General features: G+C 50.0%; 1 protein-coding gene across 7 annotated transcripts in view; it reads left to right on the top strand.

Annotated features, from left to right (window-relative positions):
* SSUH2 (ssu-2 homolog) overlaps positions 1 to 16,134 on the top strand; it is a 257,314-nt gene that overhangs the window by 60,563 nt on the left and 180,617 nt on the right. For 3 of the 7 annotated variants that reach the window (XM_084766759.1, XM_084766760.1, XM_084766755.1), the window contains exons 2-6: positions 9,849 to 9,947; positions 10,263 to 10,344; positions 12,354 to 12,486; positions 14,539 to 14,599; positions 15,550 to 15,674. In XM_084766759.1, the coding sequence (XP_084622885.1) occupies positions 9,849 to 9,947; positions 10,263 to 10,344; positions 12,354 to 12,486; positions 14,539 to 14,599; positions 15,550 to 15,674 (500 nt within the window). Of the gene's footprint in view, positions 1 to 6,545; positions 6,605 to 9,848; positions 9,948 to 10,262; positions 10,345 to 12,353; positions 12,487 to 14,538; positions 14,600 to 15,549; positions 15,675 to 16,134 lie in introns of those variants that run through there. The other 4 variants (XM_084766757.1, XM_084766758.1, XM_084766761.1 and 1 more) reach the window with 4 other exon arrangements.

Genomic DNA, 16,134 nt, shown 5'->3' on the forward strand with positions numbered 1-16,134 from the left:
TTCCCCCGAGACTCCACTGCAGCGCTGAAGATGACAGTCTCTAAAGACAACAACTTATGAATGCTTAACATGATGGACAGTCTTTCTTCTTTCTGTTGTTTATTGGAAGCACAAAACTTGTCTTTGCAGACTACAGCTCAGAAGTCCAGGGTGCTGAGAAGATAAGGTCTCTCTGCATGATCATATGGAGCATGTTTTTCGTTGTTCATCACAGAGTTGCAGAGTGGCTGTTCTTTGCCAGCTATACGTGCTGTAGGAAGCTAAGTGGATACAGAAAATCTGGTTTCCTTTCCTGTTTCTCTTTGTACTTATGTCCAGATCACAGGGTGTTGAGAGATATTAAACAGAACAACAGTAAGGTAGATAAACATGTTCTGAGAACAAAAGTGAGACAAGGAAGGGGAGAGCGGGTGCTGGGGTGGTGGGCATTCAGTTTTAAACAACATGAGGGCACCCTGCACGTGCTGTCATTATATAGAAGCACGCACCTCAGCTTCCTTTTGTGTATGTGTGAGAAAGAGAGAGTCGTGTAGCTGAGCTACAATTGGGTCAGCAGACATTGAAATGAGACTAGAGGAGAGGGGGGATTCTGTTAATATATAATTTGCTTATTTCATGATGATCTAGAGGAGAGCAGTTCAAAGGCGTAAAATACAAAGAAATGATAGCAGGGACTCCCCACCCACCCTGACTGGAAGAGCACACATTGTGTACATGCCCTGAAATGGGTATGATAAATAGCCCATAGCATATGCGCATGTGTATATTGTATGTACCTCATAAACATGTACAAATGTTATCTATGAGGTAAAAAGGATACACTGAACTAAAAGCAGTTTCAGTGGAGGGCAGGGACATTGTCACTGGGCAGGTGATATCTGAATGACAATTTGCCTGAGATGAGGAGGTGCATTCCAGGTAGAAGGGGTAGCATGCATAAAGGTCCTGTGGCTACCGGGGATGAAGTCAAGAGTGAGAGAGAGATGAGGGCAGAGACGCTATAGGAGATGGTGCAGCTTGTCCTTGAAGCTCATGGCAAGAGCTTGTCCCTGGAGGTAGCAGCCATGCTGGGAATGGGACAGAACATAGCCACTATGCAGTTTTTAGTGTTAAAGTGCTCAGCTCAGGATAGTGTAGAGCATACAGCCTCTGGGAGACCAATAAGAATACACCACAGTGACCTAGGGGAGAGGGGCCACACAGGAAGTGTCTTAGTCACTGTTCTCTTGCTGTGAAGAGACACGATGGCCACAGCGACTCTTATGATACTTACAGTTTTAGTGGGTCAGTCTGTTGTCATCACAGCAGGGAGCATCTCAGAATGGCATGGCACTGGAGCAGTGGCTGGGAGCTATGTCCAGATCCTTGTCTCTAAAGAGAGGGATGTCTTCCTCACAGGGTTGTTGGGAAAGTTTGCATTAGAAAACATCTCTATGGGCTGGAGAGATGGCTCAGCGGTTAAGAGCATTGACTGCTCTTCCAGAGGTCCTGAGTTCAATTCCCAGCAACCACATGGTGGCTGACAACCATCAATAATGTGACCTACTACCCTCTTCTGGCATGCAAGCATACATGGCAGGACACTGTATACATAATAAATAAATATTTAAAAAACATCTCTAAGGGGCATTTCCCTTTATCTCTGGCATGTGAAGGGCATGGATGTCTGTGCCTCTTCCTCCTGTGCACTCAGTTAGCTTGCAAGCTGAGCCTGCAAGATATGCCAGGCTCCCTGGCTCCAGAAGGTGTTTAGGTGCAGTGTGGCAGGAATACCCCACTTGAAACCATTCCTAATTTGTGTCAGGAGCATTTTCCTGCATGCCAGTCTTGGTTCTGCCCTGGGCACCATGGTCTCCATGCGCCAGCCTGCAGATAAGCCAACAACAATGTTATCATGAATTCCAGGCCTAGGCAGAAGTTATTTTCTGGGCATTGTTGGCCCCTGTCAGGCTCTGGGTGGATCTAGGTTTAGATGGATGCAGAAAGGGTGTGGTGCAGAGCCTGGCACCTGGTAGATGCTCAGTGCATGGCCCTGGAAGAAGACACGCATGTGGAGAGATAGGGGGTGTGAGAGTGGGCGTGAATCAGGTGTTCACAGTTGAGATATTCCATGCATGTTGAGGTTCTCAGAATTCTTAAACACAGAGACAGAAAGTGAGTGGACTAGGATGGCCAGGGCCAGAGAGTGAGAGGAGAGTTAGAGCCTATGGTTCAGAATCTCAGTCTCGCATGCAGTACATACATGCAAGCATGCAGTACCTATATGCACATGTGCATGTATGTGTGTGAGGTCACTAATAGGCTTGGGTGGCTGGTAAGGAAGCTCTTCCCCTTTCTGCTTCTTCCATGCTGGCATTAAAGGTGTGCTCTGCCATGCCCTGCTTTTACTTGTGTGTTGGGGACTTGAACTCAGCTCCTCAGACTGGCACAGTAGGCACTTTACACTCTGAGCCTTCTCCCTAGGCCCCAGAATTGCAGTTTGATGCTAGATTGTACCCATGGAATGGTAAAATGGTGAATGTTACATGTTTTTTTTTTAAACAGAAAAAACACATTTATGTAACCACACCCACTACCTTCTTGCACATGATTTATTGTTAACAAGACTTGAAGCCCTTCCCCTGTCCACACAGGAGGCCAACAAATGAACTCCAAATAATGCAAATTCTGGGTAAATTCTCAGTCAGATTTTGGGGCCACGGCGGGGTCAGAAGAAGAGGTGAAGCAGAAAATGATGTGTCTTTGTTTGGAAGTCCTGGGATTGCTCAAATGTCACCTGTCCCTGGCTGACACAGCATTGGAGGAGATTCCCCAAGACTGCAAAATGATCCGTTCCTCGGCTCTGTTAGATCTGTGCCTTGGGGGAGGAAAGTGAGGATGTAGCCTGGGCTGGAAGCAGGGGACCTCATTAAGCTCTTAGCTTCCTGTGAGTTTTCATTTGAGCCAAAGAAAGTCCTGCACAGAGTGGGCTAGCCTCAGGAAAAGAAGCTTTTGATTCCACTAACTCTCTTTGCTTGTTGTGAGACAAGGTCTTTGTCGTGTAGCCCTGATCAACATAGCACTGGCTGTGCAGACTAGGCTAGCCTTACAACATGTAGTGATCCTCCTACGTCCGTTTCTGGTGTGGCTATAAGCATGCGCTAACGGGTTATATATTGAAGTGACTTTTTAAGGAGTGGAAGGTCAGTATGTGTACTATACCAATCTGGCTGTTTTTAGTACAGACTGCCCGAGCTGGAGTCACCTGTGGGCTTGTAAAACCATCTACACTAAGAGTTCTGTCTCACACAGGCATGGTCAGGGCTCCCCAGAAGGAGCTTGGACTTACATATTGGACATCTGTTCACTCACAGAGAAACAGCCCAGGAAGAGAACTCAGTGGGAATTCGACACAGCTGTGGTGGCCACCATTCGAATGGGGAAAGGCCAGCGCTTGTCAACTACTGTAGAGGTTTTAGTTTCGGAGAGGAAGTGGGCCATGCTGGCGATGGTGGGGCAACTGGCTGTGGAAGCTCAGGCAGAAAGGGAGGCTGAGCAGGCACACACTGGGCAACCACCCTTCATTCTGTCCTTCTGGCACTGCTCCCAAGCCAGTGTTCACAGCTGGGCTCTGGGCGTGCTTAACCTGACTCTGGAAGCCCAAGGTACTATGTTCGGTGGGTGGTGTAGGCATTAGACAGCCCCTATGCTATTACCCAACGTTGGGGGTGGTTGGTGGGGGAGACAACGGCCTCCTTCAGAATATCATCTGCAATCATGTCCCAGGATTCATTTTGCTGCCTCTATCCCAGGACAGACTTTAAAACACTTAAAGACAGCTTTAGACCCCCTCCCCACCCCAGCAACCCGCCCCTTTCTGGGCATCTCCCTTTCTGTCATATTGAAAGACAGGCACAGGAGATGGTTTCTAGGCTGCCACTGGGAGCTCAGCCAGTTCCTAATACTCCCTGCCACCATGACATACCCTGGCATCTACAAGCCGAGTAGAGGACACTGCACAGAGTTGATTTCTAGGAGCAAGGTGTTCAGGTGTCAGTTTGTAGGAGGAAGTGGCCCTTGATGGTTGTTTTTCCGGTGCTTAGTGTGAGATGTCAGGAATAACTCAGTGGGGTCTGGGTGCTCACGGGATGAGGTACTGAAAGAGTGGCAGGACCTGGGTCATGTGGAGCTTTAAGGAGATGCCGTGACCTCAGGGATACAGAAGCAATGCAAATTGCCTAGTACCATGCAGGAAGTGATTATCCCCCACCCTGCCCATCCTGTGGTAATGTCAGGAAGTGGTAGCCGGCTTTAGCCTTACACTGAACCTGATTTCTCAAATGGGCAGTATTTGCTCTTGCTTATGATCTAGATGCAACCTGGTGATGGGTGTGACTGATCCCAACTCACTCAGACATTCTATTGCATATGGTATCCCTAAGCAAGATCAGAAGGATCTAGAAACTTTTCCCCCTTTGCATGCTGGGCAAGTGCTCTACCACTGAACTAAATCCCAATTTGTCCATGCATTTTAAGAGCTATGAATTCTTAAACTTGTGGGGGTAGATCAGAGGACTGTCACTCTTGCTGATGGGTACTTTCTGGTTCCTGAGCGACAGCAGTTTTGCAGCCTTGAGATTTCTGTAACTCCTAATTCTCAGCCCTATTTAATATTCCATCCCTTTCTGCCTGTTGTTGAAATCACTCCCTATGGCTGCTTCTTTCAAATGGCAAAGGAGTTACCCCAGATAAAATGGTGAGATACTTTAAGTTACAGCTATGTTGTCATTGTATACCTGAAAACCTGCTTTCTGATCTGTCATCCATCAGGTTTAAACTCAAACATGCTCACACGCATACACACAGATATAAGCACACACATCCGTGGTCATGCGTAACCATGGATGCCATCCCCCTCACTTGGAATCATTGCTTAATGTGTGCAAGTACCCAAAGACTGTGCTCCTTCCTTGGGGTGCTGTTCTCACTCCTGTGTCTGCAGAGATAAAATGTCTACAGCTCTCATGGTGAGGAACTTCAGCACTTTTACTCATAATAAAAACCCATCTATGTCTGTTTTTAGGCAAGCTTGTGTGGCATTTCTGCTGCTGATCCCCAGCATCCTCTTGAGGGTGGCAGTGAGTGAGGAGGGGGAAGGCAACAGAGAGAGAGAGAGAGAGAGAGAGAGAGAGAGAGAGTGAAGGCTGCTCACACAGCCTAGGAGCTGTCTCTTTGGCACTGTGGCCATCCAAGGCAGGCTTTCCAGAGGGACAATGACCCCATCTTGGTTAAGAAGGGTCATGATACATCCCTATGAGTACTGGTGGGCTAGGCAAGTCATGTCAGACCAGAACAGCATGACCTTGGCTAGGGACACTCCCAGGCCCAGAGGAAGCCTTGCCAAAGCCACAGCGGGGGATGGGACCAACTCTTAAGCCCTCTATATCTATCACTCAGAGACCAACTTCCGTGGTCAGTATTTAGATTCATCTGGAGGAGCCGGATGGCCTTCCAAGGGTGAGGGTGAAAGATTTGGCTTCACTGTAAATGGCTTGTAAAGACCCTTCCAAGTCTGCAGAGGGCGCTCTGCAGGAATGGCTCAGTCAGTAAGGCATTTGTTATGTAAACTCGGGAGTATATAAACTGGGAGTTTGACTCCCAGAATCTACATTAAAAAGCTGGATGTGGTGGTTTGCATTTACAACTTTACCAATGGTGAGATTAGAAGCAGAGAGAGGAACCCTAGCTAGCCAGCCTAGCCTGCAGAGTGAAGTTCCAGGCTGGTGAGAGTCTCTCTCAAATGCTGACAGTGTCTGAGAGTTGGCACCAGAGGTAGTCCTCTGCCTTCACTACCTGTGTGCATACAAGCGCGCGCGCACACACACACACACACACACACACACACACACACACACACACACCCTTCACCTTACACACATATACACAATTAATAGAAACCTGAGGCTTAGTTCAGTGGTAGAGTTTGCCACCAATGCTTGAGGTCCTGTCTTCCAGCCCCAGAACACCTCCCCAAACAACCCCACAGGGGCTTCCCAGGGGCTAGGTTGGGTGGTAATAGGAGGAGTGGGGACTTGGCTTTGTCTGTGATGTGCTATGTGCCCTCCTGCTCCCAGCCTTCAAGAGACAAGAGACCGCTGCCCAGACATCAGGGATCCCAGCCAGTCTGAGAACTTATGTGGCCTCTCTCTTGGTTGCTCACCAGTTCCCTGTGCTCTTGAGGGACTTAAAAGCTTGCCCCCAACTGGTACACGGAGTACTGTGATGGCCTGTACTTGGGCTCCTGTCAGACAGAGAAAGATCCGAGCGGGGAACAAAGGCAGGATGTGAATACCCCTCACAGAATGCAGCAGGGACCCAGGTCTCTAGAAGCCTTCCACGTGAGCTTGGCAAGTGGAAGGCTTTTGTGAGACTCTCAAGGGCATAGGGAGGGGCTCTGCTCTGCCAGACGTATGGTGACTTTGCCTCTATTGTGTGCAGATCGGTAACAATGGGGTGGGAGGGGCTGGGGGAGTCATTCAGATAGGGACCCAGTCCTCGGGAGCAAGGCTATCACTTGGCTGGACGTCTTGACCATGGACAGGGACCAGAGTGAGGATGACAGTGAGTAGAGCCTGGGGTGGAGGGGGCCACTTCTGCAGCCAGCACTGAGCAAGTTCTGGCTCCACATCACCTGCCTTCCATCGACATCTCTGTCCTGATCATCTCATAGTCCTTCCTTTTCTCTTTCTTCCTTCTGGAAAGAGAGCTGGTGACAGCCCACAGCCTCTCTATCGTGTGCCTTGGGGCAATGAGCAGAAGCCACAGTTACCTCAAGGACATCTGCCTTCCTCCTGCGCCCCGTCCATGGTCTGCTTGTTCTTTCTTCCCTTCTTTCTCCAGGGGACAGTGACCACCCCCTTTCTCCAGCCAATCAGACGCCTCAGGATCCTTCTGTCATACTCTTAGATGCAGCTAATGCCACAGCATCACTGCCGAGGTTGCCATCCCCTCTTGCCTGTTCATTACTGCTGGTGTCACAGCCCTGGTGACCTCAGTCTCTAATTACCAGGAAAGAAATACCATGGGATTGAAGGGCTGCTTAAAATCCAAGGAAGGAGATAGGTTTCAGAGGAAACGGACTAAGTTTAAATAAAGGAGCAGGTGATGTGGTGGTAGCCGGGGGAGCAGCAAGCAGATGGGGAGCTGGGGGATGTTGCTCAAGTACTGGCTCTGGTTTGGGTTGGCTTTGTGGTCTTAGGCCAAGATATTTAATGTCTCCGAGCCTCCATTTTTTTTCCATATGTAAAAGGAAATTGGGTCAGGAGTCTGAATGTGAGGGTATGGGTACAGTGTCATTAAATAGATGCCTGGGGGTACAATGAGAGAGGCTCAACACTTTTATGGGGAGGTCTATGACCCAGACACATCTTCATGGACCCTGGAATTGAAGGCGTTTACATATCCAGCATCATTTTTTCCTCTTAGCTATGACTCCTTAGCAGACTGTGAGTATACAAACGGCGTTTCCCTTCCCACTAGGCTAGGCTAGCAAGTCAGATCTAGATTCAGATCAAAGCTCTACCTTCTAATTGCTAAGTGACTCAGCTCAGCTCACTCCAACTCTCTGAATTTCAGTTTCCAAGGCTTTTGGGACTAAAGAGCCGGGAGGTCCAGAGGCAGGGGTGTGATGGGAGGTGTGGAGGTAGAGAGGTCTGCATGTCTCTCGTCCTTGCTTAAGTGAAGTTCTAGTCACACGCACACACATGCACATATGGGGCACTTTGCACACCCAATGTTCCTATGTGCCTATGAATGCTCGCTCTTTCTCCCAGTGTCCAGAGTGGTGCTTACACATAGAAAGGGACATGGCGTGGAATGTGATGTGATGAAAGATGTGCACTGAGGTCCTGCTTCTCTGGAGAGGTCACACTTGGGATCCTGTTAGGACAGAGAAGATTCTCAGCCAGAGAAAATGGCATTGTAAAAGATTAAAAAAAAATGAGAGGGCTTCTCTGTTAACTGTGTTTTCCTCCACAAGAACAATTCTTTTTGTGCAAAAGAAAATTAGTTTGGGGCTGGCAAGCAAAGACCCCACCTCTCCATCTGTCTTTGCAAGGCAAATCTCACAGTAGCAGATTGCTTGGGGACTTAGAGACAGGTGCAGGGTCCCCGGGGACATGGAGGCAGGGCCTGAGCTCTGAGCACTTACTTCTTTCTGCTATCCCAGTGTAGGCTGGTGGCCTTGGGTTGAATCGCTGGGCCTCATTTTGCTGTTCTGTGAATAGAGAAATGCAGCACTCACATAGCATGGCGAGGCCACTCTAGTGGTTCTGGGACTGCCCCAGAGGTCAGGGTGGCTCCAGAGTGATAGATGGGGCTCAAGTCACCCATCTCCCGTTCTCCTTATCTTCCTGCCCCTTTTATTTGGTTTCACGCAGCCACATGGCCTTTTCTCTGTCTTCCCTTCTAGGGCTGGTGTTTGATGCCCTAGCTGACCCAAGGCTGCTTGACAGCCAGGGACATCCCAGGAGACAGAGGTGGCCTTTCTTTCTACACTTGACATTTTCATTGTTGTTTTCTGCTTTAAAGGAATACACATCAAGTTCACACAGGGACAGAGTGTTTTGTTTTGTTTTTCTATATGCTGAGCTCATGGCTGGAGGCTGTCTTACACAGCCCCATTATATGGGCACCAGTATGAATTTCTCTATTTTGATGGGGGGTATAGGTTATACAGATTTGTGTGATACCTGGGATGGCGTGGCATGTTGGAGAGCCCAGGCCTGTAGCTACACACAACCATGGTGACCCTTAACCCCTCTGGGACTTGGCTATACTCAGCGCCGACCTTGATCTTTGCTGAGCTCTTGGGAACTACAGTGGATGGGCTTATGTGGGTCCTGGCCCAGAAAGACCCCCACTCCAGCCTCCACCTTCCTGACCTCCCCCCCCCCCCCCCCGCCGACTCCCAGTGCTTCCTCACAGGTGAGCATTTCCATAAACTGGCAGGTAAAAGTCCAAGACAGATGGCAAGATACAGCTTAGGACCCCTACCTTATTCACTATAACATCCTTGGGACAAAATGGATTGAGACAAAGCTATACTTACTCAGCAGAGCATGGCTGTTTTCAATCCGACAGTAACAGCTGGCAAGAGAGCCAGGAACTGTTAACCTCACAGAGTCCAAATACCTCTCACCTATCTCTTTACAGAAAACTAAAACCTGGCCCCTGGTAGCTAAACATTTTCAATGAACAATCTCATTCAAAGCAAAACCCTATGAAGACTTTGGGACCCTGTCACTTTGTGTCACAGCCACCTCTCTTCCTGCTAAGAAGGCTGCTCTCCCTGTAGTTACAAACCTTCCCCTGGATATTTTGGACCTTGAGAAAAAGCCTCCGTGGCCTGTCTCACTGTTAGTGACATTCTTTCTCCCTCCATTGTCCCCAGCTATGAGTTGTGATCTTCAGCAACCCTCAGTGCTGCCTTCCCCACCAGCCTCGCTATTGTCCTTGAGGGCAAGCCCTGCTTAGCTTTCTGCTCGCCACTTAATGTTAAGTGAGAAGGAATGGGCCATAGTGTTTAATTTTGGTGGAGGTGAGGATCTAGAAGCTTCCCTGATGTTTGTTCTACAGTGGGGATCAGACCCACGGCCTTGTGTGTGCTAGCGAAGGTCTTTTGCACTAAGCCCACCCTCGGTCCAATCTAGGGTTTGAAAATGGCACCCTCCCCCAAAAGAATGAAGTGTCTGTGTGTACCACCACCATCTTTCAGCTTCCCCTGAAGTTATTGCTGACTCTGCTGCATCTCCCCTGACATTGCAAAGACGACACTGTCCCCACTCCCCCCCTTTGTGTCTTTATGGCAGGTATGGCTGACCTCAGCTTTGAGGCTGAAAGCCCTGTGATGCCTCCTGATGAGCTCCTGGAGGGGCTGCCGAGCTATGACTGGCTTCTTCAAGGGCGTGGTGAGTTAGAGGGGACATGGTCCCTGCAGCTTCCTCCAGGGCCTCTTGCTGGTTGGAGGATGGGTGGATAGGTCCTGAGATAGCTCCCCTTTCTCCCTTGCCATGGCCAAGTGGGAAGTGGGATGGGATGGAGAATGGGAAGAGTTCTGTGGCCCAGGAAATAATTCTTCTTCTTTTCCTCCTCCTCTTCCTCCTCCTCCTCAGGTCTCTCTGTAGCCCTGATGGCCTTGAACTAGCACTAGGCCAGCCTTTCTTTCATTGCACCAATGCCCATTCTTCCTAGCTGGGCTGATGTTTTCTCTCTCCCTCCTCTAGGAAGGCAGGTCTTCTTCCCACCCGTGGAGAGCCTGGGGAGGTCCCAGGAGCCTGCATCTTGGTCCTCAGTCTTGGAGCACAGGTGAGTCTCCATGCATTTCCACATGCCCTGTTGCCCCCCAGGAACTTCGAGCCCCGACACTGCCTCAGAAATCATCGATTAACCCTCAGGGGGACACTTTCTCCCTCCCAGACCCACTGAGCCAGACCCTCTTGGGGATGTGGTCTGGGAATCTGGAGGGTGCCAGACTCCTCAGGGGTGGTGACCACAGACCATATCAGGCCTTTGCAAACTCTGACCTCTTGGCTAAACCCAGCTCCCAGGCTGCTTGTATAGGTCCTATGATGCTAGAATCTGGCCACACTCATTGGTGCGTGTATTGTCCATGGCAGCCTTTGCCCTGCCTGCCACTGCAGAGCTCAGCAGACACATGCCTGTCTGGCTCGTGCTGCTCAAACACTGACTTTGGCTCAGTGTTGCTGAAGTCTTCCATCCCCTGATTTCTATCAGTGCAGGGAGCGGGGCATGCGCACCCTCTTTGTTTTAAGAAGACTTGTCACAGAGCTCTGGGTTTCAGCCAGCTCTGTGCAGAAGGGATGTGGTGAGGCCCCCTTGCCAAACACACCTTGCAGCTGACCATGCGGCCTACCTAGAGGGGTCTCCTGGGGCCCCTGTCCCTCTGTGTACATCCACTTCTGTTCTGTGTCTGCTTCCTGGGCCCAGCATGAACCCATGTGACACTAGCTGGTGGGAAACACTGCCCACTTAGGCACCACACCAGGCTTGGCTGTTCTTGGAAGAGTGGACACTGGGGAGACTGCACATGGGGAGGAGGGAGGTGGAGGACATAGGGCTCCTTTCCGAGATGTTTTGGGGAAGGGCATCAGTAAGTGGTGCCTGTATTTCAGGGAGAAAGCTTTTCTAGAGAGAGGGCTGATGAGGACCCGCTCCACCATGCTCAGGCTGTGGCCACTGGGCCAGCCTTCCCTCAGCTAGTATCTTTCTTTATTTTTAATTTTAAAAATTTAATTAATTTATTCAGATTACATCTCAATTGTTATCCCATCCCTTGTACCCTCCCGTTCCTCCCTCCCTCCTGCTTTCACCTTATTCCCCTCCCCTAGGTCTGTGACTGAGGGGAACCTCCTCCCCCATTATATGGTCACAGCCTCTCAAGTCTCATCTTGGTAGCCTGCTTATCCTGCCTCTGAGTGCCACCAGGCCTCCCTACCACAGGGAAGAGGTCAAATATGGGGCACTGAGTTCCGTCAGAATCAGCTAGTATCTTTTGTGCTCACGGTTCTTCTGGCCAAGATCTAGTGTCCCCAAAGGGAGGGGACCTCATCTAGTCTGTTTCTGCCCTCTTATGACCACGTGGCATCATCTCTAGACCTCAGTTTCCCCCATCTGTAGAAGCAGTGTCATTCACCTGCTACACTTTAGAGACGAGACAGCCTGGAGGCTCCTGTGTCAGAGACTTGATCTCCCTGCCCACCTCCCACCTCCCCCCACTTGAAGGGCGTTGAGTAGGATGGACCCTGAGGGCATTGACCTTTTCATTCCATTCACCCCTTGCTCACCACAGCTGAGTGGACTGTTGGGAGGAGGAGGTGGGTCTTGTTGGAGGAAGTAGGCCCCTGGCTCCTTCCTGGGCTCTCTGCTTCCTGTCCTCCAGGGCAGCTGCTCTGCACCCCCACATGTTCCCACCATGGCGCTCTGTCTCTCCCCATGCTCAGATGCATGGAGACAAGTGACCATGGAAACTGTCAACTCTAACTCATCTTTCCTCACCTTAAGTCATATTTCTCAGGTAAACTGCTTATTATTTTTTTTTAATGTGTAATTCAGCCTCTTTCCTAAGCTCCATACTTGGTCTAATGTGGCTTTGAGGTATTCTAGAATGTCCTAACATCCCTGGGCATCCTGTCATGTGGTCCCCTTGGCTAGATGTCTCTTGCACTGACTCCTCAGGCCCTCAGACCTTGGATCTTTTCCTCCTAGGGCCTCAATGCTCCCTTACACACTAAGGGACTGGCTTTGACGAGCCCACAGGCCCCAACCAAACATCTGTTCCTTTGTCCTCTTTACAGCAGAGTCCCTGTGGTGACCGAGGAGGTGGCCCGTGAGGCCCTGCTCAGCTTTGTGAATTCCAAGTGCTGCTATAGCAGTGCAGCTGCTGGGAACCTCATCATCCAGGAGCTGAGGCAGCAAACCCTCTGCAGGGTAGGGAGGCCATACTCGGGGCCCTGGGGATGCTGGGAGAGGGTAGGGGCATTGGTCCTGGGCATGTATGCAAGCAGTGTCTTCTACAACCTACATACTCTGGCTCTATAATAGAACACAAGGCTCTCTATCATGATTGACAACCTCATGTGCACTAGACCTTGAGGGAAGAGGTGAGATCATGCCAGACCCCCTCACCATCCATTACATTGCAGTATTGTCCCCAGTATCTGGAGACAGCACCGGAGATCAGGAAAGGCTGAGAAATTTGATTAAATACCCATAGCTAGATGTCATAGATCCTACCTCCAAAGTCAGGTTTGCTGACCTGACCCTGGGCCTGCTTGCACCCTTCCATGGTGCTAATAAAGAGCCCTTTAGTTCACTGATCCTGGCTCGCCCCTGTGTCTCCCAAGTCCAGCCTGTGCCTTAGAATTGGCAATATCTCACCCATGACATCCAGACCACAGAAGGGGCTTCAGGCTCCTGCAGGGACAGAATCCAGGTCACACTTACTAAAGCTGTAGACTTTATCTCTGACAAGGGCGCATCAAGTCAGACCATGGCAGTGGTTAGGTCCCGAGTGAGGAGGAAGAGGCCAGCTTGCAGCCCTGTGACCTAAACAAAGCAGCTGGCCTCATGGAGCCTCCATTTCCCCCCTCATAAGAGAAAGAAGAGAAGGCAATGGGACAGTTCAGTACAATGCTTGCTACACATGCACGATGACCAGAGTTCAGTCCTCGGAACCCACATTAAAAAGCTGGATGCCTACAACTTCTGCTCTGGGGAGGCATAGACAGGAGGATCCCAGGTACTCGGTGGCTGGATAACCTAGTCAGTTGGCCAGTTCCAGGCCAGAGTGAGACTCTGCATCAGAAAAGAGGGTAGAAAGCTGAGGAACAACACCTGAGGTTGTCCTCTGACTTCCATGTGCATGCAAATGTACACATACACACACACACACACACACACACACACACACAGAGACACACACAGATGCACACACACACAGACACACAGACAAATACACACATAGACACACACAGACACATACACACATAGACACACACACACAGACATACACACACTCACACAGACACACAGATACATACACATACAGACACATACACACATAGACACACAGCCACACAAACACACACACAGCCACACACAGACATACACACACAGATACACAAACACACAGACATTTACACACAGACACACAAACACACACACAGACACACAGACACACACAGACATACACACACAGATGCACACACACACAGATGCACACACACACAGACACACAGACACACAGACACATACACACATAGACACACATACAGACACATACACACATAGACACACACAGACACACACACACAGACACAAAGATGCCAGACACACAAACGCACAGATACACAGACACAGATACACAGACACATACACACATAGACACACACACACAGACACATACACACACAGATGCACACACACAGAGACACATAGACATATACACACACAGACACACACAGACATACACACATACAGACATACATACACACACAGACATATACACACACAGACGCACAGACACACAGATGCACAGACACACAAATACACAGACACACGCGCGCACGCACACACATACACACACATACACACACATATACACACACACACACACACACACACACACACACACACACACACACACACGTGAGGTGCCAAGGCCCCTCCTCACCTTAGGCCTATGCATAAGGATTAAGATGAAAGACCTTGTCATGAGTCAGGGCTGCTTAGAGCAGGGAACCTGTGGCCTCCATGCACCAGGGGCAAGCATTGCCCTGTGCAGGATTTGCCTTGTAGATGGTTCCTCTGTGGAATTTCACAGGGTGTTGGGGTTGCTCTGGGTGGGGTACCATGGCAGAGGTAGTCACACTTTGGTTCCCAGAGGCCCATGCGGGTGGAAGCTTGATCCTTTTGCAGCCTAGTCCTCTTAGCAGGAAGGACAAGGATGCTGCTTGCAACACTGGCATTTTCCATCCACAGTATCGGCTGGAGACCTTCAGCGAATCCAGAGTCAGCGAGTGGACATTTCAGCCCGTGACCAGTGAGTGAACTGTTTGGGGTCAGTTTGCTGGGCAGGGACAAGGCTGAGGCTGGGACACCATCTCAGAACTTGGTTCAGCCACTCACACTGAAAATGACGCTCATCTTTGGGGAGCCTCACCTCCCCCACTTACTGAAAAACAAAGAGATGACCTTCATCTCAGAGAGTCCCCAGTGCTGGCCCTGCCATGTGCTCCTGCTCAGGAGGTAGTTTGTAAGGGACTGAGGAAAGCCTGGCATTTGACTTTGGCTGCAAAGACAGCAGCATGCTTGGACTTCCACCCAATACTCCTAAATTTCTAGACCCTCAGATTCCCTACTTACTGTGCCATCCTACCTTCTCCGATGCATTGTAGGGGCTTCTCGTTCTTTCCTGGGAAGCTCTGTGTCCTGTGTTTTCTGCTGGCCATCTCTAGTCTAGTCTTCAAAACCCAGCCTCGTGTCACCTTCTCTATGAAGCCTTCCAGGATTTCTTTTCCTCCTCTCCCCCAAGAAGATCACACGAGCCCTTTGAGCTTCCCAGGGCCTTTCTGTGTACTTGCAGTGTGACAGTGTGCTGTCTGGAGGAAGAGGTTGACAGTGGGGTACAGGGCATGGTGGTGCTGGCTCCTGCTCATGGATCCTTCAGAGTGTGCCTGTCCTGTGCTGTGCAATTTATATACACTCTTCAGTTTCATTGTCACTGTGGTCCCACATGCTAGGTGTCCATTATTTATTGTCATGTTAGAGATGAGATGATTAAATTCCAGAGAGGTTAAATCACTTCCTTAGAGTCACACAGCTTGGAAGTAGAAGAGCCAGGATTCAAGCCCAGATCCAAAGTGTTTAACCAACGGGCTGCAGCCCCAGCTCATGCTGCGCACCAAGAAGGGTGCCTAGCTGTTTGGTGGATACTCAAAAGCTTGTAACCTTTGTTCTTTACTGTCCTTATGCTGCCCCCTTCCGTGTCAGACCACTCGGTGGACGGGCCACAGAGAGGTGCCTCCCCCAGGCTTTGGGATATGAAGGTCCAGGTGCCTCCGATGTTTCAGGAAGACACCAGAAAGTTCCAAGTGCCTCACTCTTCCTTGGTGAAGGTAATGTCTGACTGGACCGTCTGTGTTGCTGTGTTAGTCTGTTCCTCCGGTTCTCCATGCTTCATCAGACTTCCTTCTTTGAGAAAAGGCACCCCAAGCTTAGCCTGGTAGGGTTATGTTTGGGTTAAAAATAAAGCCCAATTTAATAACAGCATGCATCTTAGGGAGGTGGTGTTCATACAGCACAGCGAGGGGCCCATTGCCAGCTGGAAATAGCAAGTGACACATTCCTAGGGCAGTTGCGCGCATGCGTACTTGCTTGCTTGTGGAGGACTCAAAAAAAAAATTGACATGAGTTAAATCTGAAACATAGTGGATAAATTGCTTGCTGAGCCAGCTGGGGCCTGAGTTTTGGTTGTAAACATCTGGGTGTGGAGGCTTGCACCTATAACCCCATCATCAGGAAAATGGACAGGAGGACCTCTGGGGCTCACTAGCCATCCAAAGTCATGAGCGCCAG

This window comes from Acomys minous, assembly GCF_964271855.1.
Source record: "Acomys minous genome assembly, chromosome: 17".
NCBI classification, from domain to species: Eukaryota; Metazoa; Chordata; class Mammalia; order Rodentia; family Muridae; genus Acomys; species Acomys minous.